Source organism: Sus scrofa, unplaced genomic scaffold, assembly GCF_000003025.6.
Source record: "Sus scrofa isolate TJ Tabasco breed Duroc unplaced genomic scaffold, Sscrofa11.1 Contig1263, whole genome shotgun sequence".
NCBI lineage: Eukaryota > Metazoa > Chordata > Mammalia > Artiodactyla > Suidae > Sus > Sus scrofa.
Genome location: NW_018084850.1, coordinates 40,781 through 53,747, shown reverse-complemented (window position 1 = coordinate 53,747; position 12,967 = coordinate 40,781). Strand labels below are relative to the sequence as shown.

The window sequence follows — 12,967 nt, the reverse complement described above, 5'->3', positions numbered from 1 at the left end:
TGACCCTGAATGGGTATTTTCATAGTGTTTAAGTGAATAAGCAAAGGAAAAACTCTACAATAGAGTGCTTCCATTAATCAAAGAATTCTCTAGAACTGAAAACATCATACATGTCAACTGAAAAATCATAAAGAAGGCGAAATCTTGAGAAATCCTGTTCTCTAAGCTTTCATCTGCTGTACTACCATCATCCAGCTCTCTCTCCCACACGGAAGTCTAACTAAATCCATGCTAACCATAGCTGTTAATATAATCAGTAAGCATTACTGAGTCTAGGGCATGGTGCTTGGTGCATAAAATTCAACAATATATCTTCAACCATCTGTTATGGAATGTACAGAATGGGGCATCTGTAGCTCCAAGTTGGAAGAATCCTTTAAAAGTCATCCAGTCTAGCCACTGAAATACCCTGTACAGTTGTTTGCTAGGTGATAATCCAGCTAAAGATCAAACACTGTGTTGATGGGAGATATCAAAAGCTGTAAAGAGAGACTGTTCCATCTTTAAACAAATCCAAGCATTAGAAAAATGCTTGGTCATAATGTGCTGTAATTTTTATAACTGGGAGGATGGTTAAGTTCACCTACTAGCTGCATGAATACTAAAAAATTCAGCTTTTCCACCCACTTACTAGCTGTGTGACCACCAACAAGATATAAAACTCTTCCTCCCTAAGTGAAAATAAAAATATCTTTCTCATTTGAAAATTGTGAGCACTAAATGAAGTAAAGCATTTGGTATTTAATATAGCTTGTAGTCATAAAATAACAGGAAATGGTAGACATAATCATTGTTATTTGACATATTTAGCCTCCAAAAATAACAGGTAAAGTTTGCTCTCTCTTCTACATGAAAGATTTTACTACATGAAACTTTGACTCTGGACTAAACAAATCCATCTCATTTCTATTTCTCACATAATATGGATTTGACAACAGGCATTTATACCAAATCATGCTGATATGTTTTATCATCTAGTAGGATTTTTATCTTTTCACTGTCATGGACTAAAGGATTGTCTCATTAAAAGAATTCAAATTATTGGGAGAACAAGTGAATCAAACACTTGGGAAAGCCAAACACCTTTCTTATAGCTAAAAAATTACATGAGGTAGGAAGCTACACAGTTGACATATATTTAGGCTGCCTCCCCACACACACCCAGAGGCAGGATGGACATGTTGATTGCCTCCCTTAAATAGAGCTCCATGAGATCTTTGACTTCCTTTCTTCCCAACTACTTCCCTACTATTTTCCAAAGAGTACGGTTAAGAAAACCATAAATTTAAGAGACCAGCTAAAATAAGTAGGGGAACTTCAGAAGAAGGAAAGAATGGGAAGAAGAGAACAAAAAAAAGGAAAGAAAGAAAGAAAGAAAGAAAGAAAGAAAGAAAGAAAGAAAGAAAGAAAGAAAGAAAGAAAGAAAGAAAGAAAGAAAGAAAAAGAAAGAAGGAAGGAAGGAAGGAAGGAAAGAAGGAAATACTTGCCTGTGGTAGCAAAGAGAACATGCTGAAATTCAAATTCCCAGAGCCTGCGGTGAGCTGCTTTTATGGACTCCGAATGGCAGAGTCATTTCCCCTGGAGTTTCTACACCATTAGGAATACTTAATGAGAGCCCAGGCATCCCTAATGGAGTGCCAATGTTCTGAGAGTTAGAGAAGCAGAACGTGCTCCTTTCAGGAGTTAAAACAGAAAAGTCTCTGGAAAACTTTTCTGTTAAAATAGAAAAGTCTTCATAAGATCTCTCCGCAAAAGGAGACTGACTTGAGAGACCTTTAAGTCTTCAGACATTCCAGTTCCATTCATGTTAATTTGGTACCACCATCCAACTGCCAATGAAAACAAACTGAGGTCCCCCTAAGTTTTGAACATTTCCAGGGTCACAAGGAATGAAAGTCCAGGACTCTTCACTCTCACTCAGGTATCTCATCTCCAAATTAGAAATATCATCCTCACTTTAGCTGGTAAATACTCATTAATCTTTGCATGAATACAGATCATGGATGATAAGATTTAAGGTTAGGTTATGGTTTATTTTCTAAGCAATGGGCATCAGAGGTTAGTAGATGCAAACTATTACATTTAGAATGTATAAGCAATGAGCTACTATATTGCACAAGGAACTATATCCAATCTCTTGGAATAGACCATGATGGAAGATAATATGAGCAAAAGAATATATATATGCATGACTGGTCACTTTGCTGTACAGCAGAAACTGGCACAGCATTGAAAATCAACTATAATTAAAAATAAATAAAGATATTGTCATGAAGCTAGGAAACTTAATGGGAGAGAAGGGATGATATTGAAAAGGAAAGGATAAAAATCAAAATCATTGTGAAGAAAAAAAATAGATAAGTTTTGGGGTCATATTTATTTTTTAGCCATAGGCAAAAGAAAAATTTAAAAGAACTGAAGGTTAAATCTTGGGTGAAGAAGTTCGAAGAACAGTAAAGACATTGACTAAAAAAGACGCCCAAAGAAAAAGTTTATTTTGGCTACGAAAAGAATTTTAAATGAGTCAAGCTTTGAGGTTTTATCAGAGGACTGAGATTAAATTAAAGAAATGCAAATCAAAACTACCATGAGATACCACCTCACACCTGTCAGAATGGCCATCATTAATAAGTCCACAAATAACAAATGCTGAAGGGAGTGTGGAGAAAAGGGAACCCTCCTGCACTGTTGGTGGGAATGTAAGCTGGTACAACCACTATGGACAACCACTATGGAGGTACCTTAGAAAACTATACATAGAACTACCATATGACCCAGCAATCCCACTCTTGGGCATATACCCGGACAAAATTTTCCTTAAAAGAGACATATGCACCTGCATGTTCATTGCAGCACTATTCACAATAGCCAAGACATGGAAACAATCCAAATATCCATTGACAGACGATTAGATTAGGAAGACGTGGTATATACATACAATGGAATACTACTCAGCCATAAAAGAAGAACGACATAATGCCATTTGCAACAACATGGATGGAACTAGAGACTCTCACCCTGAGTGAAGTAAGTCAGAAAGAGAAAGACAAATACCATATGCTATCACTTATATCTGGAATCTCATATATGGCAAAAAAATGAACCTTTCATTCAGAAAAGAAAATCATGGACTTGGAGAACAGACTTGTGGTTGCCAGGGGGGAGGGAGTGGGGTGGTGGGGGAGCTTGGGGTTAATAGATGCAACCTATTGCTTTTGGAATGGATTAGCAATGAGATCCTGCTGTGTAGCACTGGGAACTATGTCTAGTCACTTATGATGGAGCATGATAATGTGCAAAAATAGAATGTGTACATGTATGTGTAACTGGGTTACCATGCTGTACAGTAAGAAAAAAAATTGTATTGGGGAAATAACTACTTAAAAAATAATAATAACAAAAAAGAAAAAAACAAACAAAAAAATAAAAAAGCATATGCCAGTTCCTGCTGTGGGTCAGTGGTAATGAAATTGACTAGTATCCAGAAGGATGCGGGTTCGATCCCTGGCCCTGCTCAGTGGAGTAAAGATCCGGAGTTGTCCTGAGTTGTGGTATAGTTTGCAGATGTGGCTTGGATCTGCTGTTGCTGTGGCTAAGACATAGGCCAGCAGCTGTAGCTCCGATTCAACCCCTAATAACTTTAGGTAAGACAGAAGTGCATTTTTATTTTAAGAGATTCTTCCATATGTCACACCTGCAGTCCAAAAATGCAAAAAAAAAAAGTATGCAAGACATGAGTACAGTGATTATCATAGAAAGAGTGCTGAACAAATGCAAGCTATTTCTATTAATAATTATTTTTCAAGCAGAACTGCCAAAGAATATTTTAATATTAAACTGGTACTCAAGAGTTAAGTAATCTTTTTACAAATACATGTTATTTGTTTTTTTTTAAGATTTTTATTTTTTGCTGTATAGCACTGGGAACTATATCTAGTGAATTATGATGGAGCATGATAATGTGAGAAAAAAGAATGGTATATGTATGTGTGACTGGGTCACCATGCTGTACAGTAGAAAACTGACAGAACACTGTAAACCAGCTATGATGGAAAAAAAATAAAAATCACTTAAAATTTAAAAAAAGAAAAAAAGATTTTTATTTTTTCTGTTATAAAAGTTGAATCACAATGTCGTAATTTCTGCTGTGCAGCAAAGTGACCCAGACACACACATACACACACACACACATTTTCTCACATTATCCTCCACACATGCATATTATTTGGAATGAAAGTAATGTTTGATTGACAGAACTAAAGAAGACTACATAGCATGAAATATAAAAGCAAAGAGCCAAAAACCAAATTTTTGTTAATGCCAAAATTCAGGATATGAAAAAGAGAAATAAAGATAACTAAAACTTGCAGGCTAGGACAAAAGCCATATAGACAACAAAACTGACTTCTAAGTGACACACTTATCTTGGAAATGAATTTACTCTGCTTTTACTCTCTGATCTTTAACTGTCAAATAATAATGAACCAAAACCAACAAATTTAATTTAAAGAAGAGGCTAGAAACTTTAAATTTATCTAAGAAAAACATAATTTTCAATGTACAATATTTGTGTCTTACCCTTAATTCAATTTGCTGTTAAAATGGTGGCTATATCAGGTTGTTTCAAGTGTAACAGACCTGAATTAAAAGTAATTTTAGGTAAGACAGAAGTGTATTTTTCTTTTAAGAGATTCTGGAGATAGCAGTCTATGCTGAGTTCAGCAACCTTCTCTGTTTCACAAGGTTGTAGGGCATCGGTGCTCTTTCCAGTAATTAACTACAAATTCACACAGCACGTTCTTTATCTTCATGGTCCAAGACGGCACTAGGGCTCCAGTGGAGTGGAAAAGGAGGTCAAGAAAAACAAAGAGGAAAAGAGCAAATGCTATAATGAATATGTGCTGTCTTGACCCAATTTTCAAGTCATGGCTAAAAACTCTCACCTCAGCCACTTGGCCTATGGAACCCCACTATTCACACTGCACATACTGCAACTGCTTTTTTATGGGGTCTCACACTCCAGAGACCATTAGCTCATACCCCAACCACTTGTTTGGACTAGGTACGAAACAACTCAGGACAGGGTCTATACCCTACAGCTGGCAGATATTTCCTCCCATTCCTCAGGTTCCCTTTTCATTTTACTGATTCTTTATTTTGCTATGCAAAAGGGAATTGTTTTCCTTCTTTCTTTTTTTTTTTTTTTTTTTTTTTTTTTTTTTTGTCTTTTGAGGGCCTCACCCATGGCATATGGAGATTCCTAGGCCAGAGGTTGAATCAGAGCTGTAGCTAACAGCCTATGCCAGAGCCACAGCAACATGCCAGATCCGAGGCACAGCTGCAACCTTCACCACAGCTCGTGGCAACAGCAGATCCTTAACCCACCAATCAAGGCCAGGGATCAAATGCACATCCTCATGGACGCTAATCAGATTCGTTTCCACTGAGCCATGATGGGAACTCTGGGAATTGTTTTCTTAATTTATTTTTCAGGTAGTTTGTTATTAGTATATATAAATGCAACTGATTTTTATAGGTTGCTACTATATCCTGAAACTTTCCTGAATTTGTTTATTGGTTTCAACAGGTTTTAATCGAGTCTTTAGAGTTTTCTATATATAAGGTCATGTCATCTGTAAATAAAGAAACTTAACTTCTTTTTTCTGATTTGGATAACTTTTATTTCTTTACTTGCCTAATTCTTCTGGCTATGACTTCCAGCACTATGTTAAACAGAAGTGGTGAGAATGGGCTCCCCTGTCTTGTTTTCGGTCCTAGGAGAAAAGCCTCCAGGTTTATTCCTGTGTAGGCTGCATGCACCCTCATGTTCTGGTCAGGCCATGATTGCTGTGGATGCTCTAGTGGATGGCACTGGGCCTCAAGCTGGCTGGCTGAGAGACCCAGTCAGGACTTCTGTAAACACTCTAGTGGGTGAGGATGGCCCTGGCCCCACTGGCTGAGAGGTTAGGCCACACCTACTATGAATGTGCTAATGTGTGAGACCATGACCTGGCCTCACTGGCTGCAAGGCCAGCTTAACATCTGCAGGCTTACTAGAGTGCAGAGCTAAAGCAGAGTGGACTGGAACATACAGAGGAGACAAAATTGAGCCAGTGGGGAAGAGGGAGATTGTGGGCACCACCTCTGCTCAGTTCTGTCTCCTCTGTGTGTTCCAGTTCACCCTCTTTTATATGTACAGATGTGTGGAATTCTCTGACCTCCTGGTGTGTTTGGCAGAGGCACCTTTGTTGAGTGGTGGATGTTTTGCTGGTTATAGATTGAAAGGGAGGGACAAAAAGAATGTCTCATTCTGTGGTGATGCCGATATAACTCCCATTCATTAGTTATTAGCAATTTTCTTTCCACCATATACATTGCATAAAAGGGTATTTTCCAATGCAATTTCCAAAATGAGAAAGTGAACTTATACCTCTATCCTAGGAAATGAAAAGACATTTGAATAGACAGTAAAATTAGGCAAGCAAAACACTGTTGCTATGCATGGTTCTGAAAGCAGGGCCAAAGACAGTAAAGACAGAAAACAGAAAAAAATGAAAAAATAAAATCAAACTCCATAGGAATTCCCCAAGTCTACCTCATCATGTTGTATGTGTGAAAACAAAACATTGCTTCTTCTTACAACAATTCTCAGCACCCCAGAGACACTCTCCCTCAAGATTTTTTGGTTTTTTTGTCCAGGGGTAGGTGAAGTATAAAAAGGCAGGCAAATTTTCAGAAAGGGAGGAAAAGACTTTTGTAAATAAAGACCTTATACTGCAATCCCAACATGAATTCCACTTTCAAATTTTTTTCTACTGTTTATAATCACTAGGAGTGTCAACCTGAAAAGCGTTCTTACTACCTATGTCTGAACACTCAATCAGGTAAGAAAATAAAATAGAATACAGGCTGGGAGATCGCCCATATTTTTCTTTCTGTTAGTGACTGATCTGTCTGTTTGCGAGGATTAAAATTAAATGCCAAGTTCGAGTTGATTTCCTATCTTACAATAGACTGCTCATTTCATTTGTGGATTATGAAAGCACTTTACCTCCCACATTTTTATTGCTACATCACACTCCTCATTCAACATGCCTCCTTCTCTAGATGTTCTTCAGAGTGAGTCTTTAATGTCTAAATATTGATATTTCATCAAAAGAAACATTTGGGATAGAGGAATCTGATTGCTGACTTTCTTTAAAAGTTAAGAAAGGTTTGCGTGTATGTGTGTTTTGTTTTGTTTTACTCCAATAAGTTTTTTGTTTTTTTTTTTTTTTTTTTTTTTTTTTTTGTTGTATTTTTGGCCTACGATATGGGTTCCAGGCAGGTGAATCGAGTGTAGCCCCTACGCCAACCACAGCAACGCGGATCCGACCGCGTCTGCACCTACACCACACTCACGCAACGCCGATCTTAACCCACTGACAAGTGGAGACCGAACTGCAACCTCATGGTTTAGTCGATTCGTTAACCATGCGCCACACGGAATAAATAATTTTGAAATTGTTTTGTGGGTCAGAAAACCAAAACGATATTTGGCATATCATTTTTGTTTTAAATGATAGTGGTAAATTTATTTAAATACACAAAATATACATGACTATCCAAAAAAGCTACCCTGAATTATTTGAAACAGCCCTTTATGGGGGTGTAGTAGAGGTTAGATAATTTTCTCAAAATTTCTTTCATCTATAAAGCCTCAAATCCCACGGTTTCTTTCAAAGCGTTCCCAGTTCATTCACTTTTTTTACTCAAGTCACATCAAATTATTTTCCTCTGCCCTCAGTGATTTCTCAAAATTGAATTATTCCTTCTTTATAGGAAGCTCTATAACATCAGCATCTCTGTTCAAATTTGCTTATAGTTCTTATTCTTTCCTCAGTCCCTATCACATCTGTAAGTTTCCCACATACTCTTGCTACTTCCCTTCCAATACAAAAGAGCTAATTCATTGCATAGGCAAATAAAAGGAACAAATAGGATGCTATTGCATGTACTTATGTCTGCTTTTGTCAAAGTACCTGAAGAAAGAAAAAAAAAAAAAAAAAGCCAGGTATCTTGCAAATAATGAAAAAAGATTCAAAAGCTTTCTTACTTTTTTTTTTTTTTTTTTTTTGGTATTTTGTCTTTTTGAGGGCTGCAGCCACAGTATATGAAGGTTCCCAGGCTAGGGGTCTAATGGGAGCTGTAGTCACTGGCCTACACCAGAGCCACAGCAACACCAGATCCGAACCGCGTCTGCGACTTACCACAGCTCACCGCAACACTGGGGATCCTTAACCCACTGAGTGAGGCCTGGGATCAAACCTGCAACCTCATAGTTCCTAGTCAGATTTGTTTCCTCTGTTCCATGATGGGAACTCCCTTTCTTACATTTTAATAAATAATGAAAATTTAGTCAAATATCAAACTTGACTAACTTGCAATTAATTACTAAAGAGTCTTAGCATTCACTGAAGAAAAGACTCATTTCAGTTTTGCAAATGAGATGAAAATTAATGCATTCCTTTAGTAGAAAGCAAGAATTTTATTTGATAGAAAGGTCAAAAGAGAGAACACAATTTTCAAATAAAAGAAGACAGACATTTGGGACAACTTTGGAGAGGGCTGATATAAGCAGACAGACTTATGGGATCATAAAAGACAGCCTAACTGCCAGTGACACATTCATGGAGCCAAAAGTCAAGGTGAATTTCCCTTGAGGTAGAATATTCCTTAATATTTAAAGTGCCAGTTTATTGAAGGCAAAATAAAAACAGAACTTAAGGAAACAAATCATAAGTAACATCATTTTAAGGGTACTGAAGAAGCCATACATCTCTCAAAGAGAAGCCATTATAAGGCAAAATAGGAAATGTTGAGCCCATCTGAGGAAGAAATTTTTTCTTACCCAGGGATTCGGCAATCTAGGAAAAGAAAGGAGTCCCATGGCAACTATAGAATAGAAGCACAATAATATTTGACATCAAAGTAGTCATTAGAGTTCCTATTTTGAAAAAACATAAGGCTCAGAGCATGGGCAAAAACTAAGCTCATCATCACATATAGCTCTTCATCAAATATACCCAGGCTAATGTATGATAAAGTGATTTTATTTCTTACCCTAGTAAGGAGTGTGGGTCAGTAAGAGAAGCAGAATGAGAACACCACTAGCTCCAGTTACATTCTAAGATAAGAGGAGGAAACGTTATTACTACTGTTTTAAAGAGTATATGCTTTTTTTTTTTAAGGACTTTATAGTTATAATGAGTTCATCCCTGTCTAATTTTCTAAAGTTAAAATCCTTAAGATGGCTTATTAGGTCTAAAGATAGCAATTCAGTGGAATACCTAAAAAGCTGCCTCCTGTTAGAGTTGTTACACTCCATTAGTGATATATATCTTCAACATTCAACAGTCTAATGGCCCAAATGCTATACCACTTCTGAGGTTGGGATTATCCAGAATAGTACTACTATTATTGAAAACATTTTGTCTTGGAAAGAAATCCTGGGATGGAAGGACTGGTTCTCAATATGGACAGTATTCCACATATTATTTTGTCTTTTAAGTGATGCCCAATCAAACATCAGTCACTGAATTTCTTCTCCTCGGAGTGACAGACATCCAAGAACTGCAGCCTTTGCTCTTCGTGCTTTTCCTCGCAATTTACTTGGTCATCGTGGCTGGGAATGGAGCCATCCTGATGGTTGTCATCTCTGAGCCAAGACTCCATTCTCCTATGTATTTCTTCCTGGGAAACCTGTCCTGTCTAGATATCTGCTACTCCACAGTGACGCTGCCAAGGATGCTGGGGAACTTCCTCTCCTCACACAAAGCAATTTCTTTCTGGGGATGCATAAGCCAGCTTCACTTCTTCCACTTCCTCGGCAGCACAGAGGGCCTGTTGTTGGCCGTGATGGCTTTTGACCGCTTCGTGGCTATCTGCAAACCACTTCGTTACACTCTTATCATGAATCCTCAGATCTGTGCTCAAATGGCTGTCACTGTCTGGATCACTGGTTTTCTCTATGCCCTTCTGCACTCCGTAATGACCTCTCACTTAAACTTCTGTGGTTCCAACCATATCCATCACTTCTTCTGTGATATTAAGCCATTACTGAAGCTGGCCTGTGGGAACATTGAGCTTAACCAGTGGCTGCTCAACACTGTCACAGGGACCATTGCCATGGGTCCATTCTTTCTGACACTTCTCTCTTATTTCTACATTATCATCCATCTTTTCTTCAAGACACATTCTTGCAGCATGCTTCATAAAGCACTGTCCACTTGTGCCTCCCACTTCATGGTAGTTGTTCTTTTCTTTGCTCCTGTTGTTTTCACGTATATTCGTCCTACCTCAGGTAGCTCCATGGACCAGGACAGGATCATTGCCATTATGTACAGTGTGGTCACTCCTGTACTAAATCCACTCATCTATACTTTGAGGAACAAGCAAGTAAAAGGAGCCTTAAGGAGGGTGATCAGAAGGAGGCTCTGACTTGAAGGAGTCTAGAGAAGTCTTCTGAGGCATAAAAAAAGGCAATGAGAAAGTTGATATGTGAAATTATACTGCTTCTCAAATCATTTGCCATGTATATAACAGAGGGTACTGGATAAAAAAATAAATGGGTAAGTCTAGTCAAGTTGTATTAAATAATGCGTTCTTAGGTAGTAGAAAGGGAAGTTGAACAAATGAAACACCAGCCATGGAACTCTAATGCTGAATTTGTTTGTGAGGTATCAGGTGAATAAACTGATTTGTTATATATTCTAAAGTGTTCATTTCTAAATTTACACATAGAAATATATGCTATGTTGCCCATGAAGTGTATGATGGATAGTTTTTAAATCTGTTTATTTGTATGATCCTTCCAAGTTGGTAATTTTAGTAATATTTTTAAGGATTTTAATTTAGGACCATAATTACTCAATTAAAAAAATTAACATTGACCTATATCTTTAATGGGAATTTTTAAGACATACCTCATGACTTCATGTGATCCAAGTGGGGAGGAAAAAAAGTAATTAAGGAAAATGACATTGTAATCATAAATTAACAGAATCATTATTTTAAAGTAATTAATTAATTAATTTACAGAAATAATATAACCAGTGGTTCATCTAAAGAGTTCTGGAACCATCGTTTTCAGAGACGTTTTAGAAATCCAGTGGTCCAGCTGTCAAGGATTATTGTAAAATGTTATTAAAAGCGAAGGCAGGATTAAATAACATTTCAAGAATATCTTCTATACTATTTGTGGTTTATTTTTTTTCTCAGCTTCTGGTCATGGAAAGAGTTGACTTACAGAATTTTTTCTATTTTTTTGTTTGGTTTTCCTATTCTAACCTTATTTCAAGACTCTAAATTAGTACTTTTATTTTACAGTTCTGTAGAAAAAAAACTAGGTAAAAATTGACTTGTTAAAGGTTATTGTTCATAGAGGAAGAAAAAAGAACCAGGATGTTTGGACTCCTGCATTCTAATTTATGCATATTCCCATGTGATATTAACTGTACACAAAGAACCTGATAAACCATGTAAGAAAAATGGAATGAAACAAGAAAGAAAATAATGAAAAAAATCACACAAGTAATGTCAAATAAGATATCTTTACCTTCTCTAGTACCTAAATAAAAGAATAAATTTTAAAACTTCAAGAAAAAGGGTAATTTGTATATAATAAATATCCTTTCTGTCTTCCATATTAGATAACTGTGGATGCCACTCCAGATTCCAGGCTAATTCCTAGAGTTAATTTCCACATAGACTAACTTGCAATGTCCTGAGTCTGTTAAGGGAAGAAACAGAATAAATGCAAACTTATATGTATCAGCTAGCACATACCAGCAGGAGTAACATTGGAACTTGATTTTGAGAGTGCTTAGGAGACTGGGACATAAAATTGGATGTTATGTTAGAATCCCTTACCTCGAGGACATTGGATTCTTAGGCAAGGACCCAAGGGATGTGGCCCTTAGAAACTTAGACGAGTCCATGATGATGAGTGTGGAAATGCCTGAATTGCCTTTGCAGACAGTAGGAGAAGGATAAAAGAGATTCAGGAAAATGGAGTGAACATATCCTGTGAGGTGAAAAAATACACTGGAATCTTAAGTACCACGAGAGCATAGAAGAGATATGACATTTGCCAAGGTCAACAGGAATGTTCTGGTTTAAGAGTACCAGAATTACCAAGAAGTTCAGTGGTGACTCTCCACTGTAGACTGGAGATGATGATTGGAAAGATAATTACAGACTTGGATCATTAAGAGTGATGGGGAAAAGGGATCTTAAGCAATAGAAGACAAATAGAAGAACTGAACCACCAGAAATGAGACAGTTAAAATTTCCATAACCAACAGTGAGGTCAGAGGGACAGCCAAGAAGCCTTGACCCACAGAGAGTTTTGGAGATGGTTAAGACAATATACTATCTCTAGGGGCAAAATTAAAGGACAGTCAACAAGGATACTGCTGAAACTCTACAGTTAAAAGGCAAGAGTGGAGAAGCAGGACACTGAGTGATCTTCCCCAGCAAGAGGTCACAATTACCTGTGCTGTTTCTTGACCTCAGTGCCTGAAAACATAGTCATGGCCTTGGAGAAGAAGTGGCCTGCAACACCATGGCAAATATTTACTGAAAAGATACCCCTGTTCTTCTGCAAAAGGAACTACTCCATTTATGCTCCCTTTAAGTGTACACTGAGAAAAGAAAAATACCAAATATTTCAAGGACTATTCGACACTTGATCTGAGTTGGTATCAACATGCCAAGAACCAAAGCATCCTCATGGCCCACCTGTTAGAGTGGGCATAAGGAGATCGAGTAATAAATGGAGTCAGGTTAAATCCTTATTTACAGTGTATCACCTAGTACTGCAGACACATGCAATAGTCATTCCCCAGCAATTAGGTGTAAAATTGGGATTGAATTCCTTTTTCCTTCATCATGGGAAAAAAAAAAGCTCCTTCATCATGTCCTTGGT

General features: G+C 37.3%; 1 protein-coding gene across 1 annotated transcript; it reads left to right on the top strand.

Annotated features, from left to right (window-relative positions):
• The first annotated feature begins 9,552 nt into the window (after nt 1-9,552).
• On the top strand, nt 9,553-10,730 carry LOC100155349 (olfactory receptor 12D2-like). The gene has a single exon (XM_001929475.2). The coding sequence runs from the start codon at nt 9,553-9,555 to the stop codon at nt 10,477-10,479; it is 927 nt and encodes a 308-aa protein (XP_001929510.2). The 3' UTR covers nt 10,480-10,730.
• Nucleotides 10,731-12,967: the final 2,237 nt, after the last annotated feature.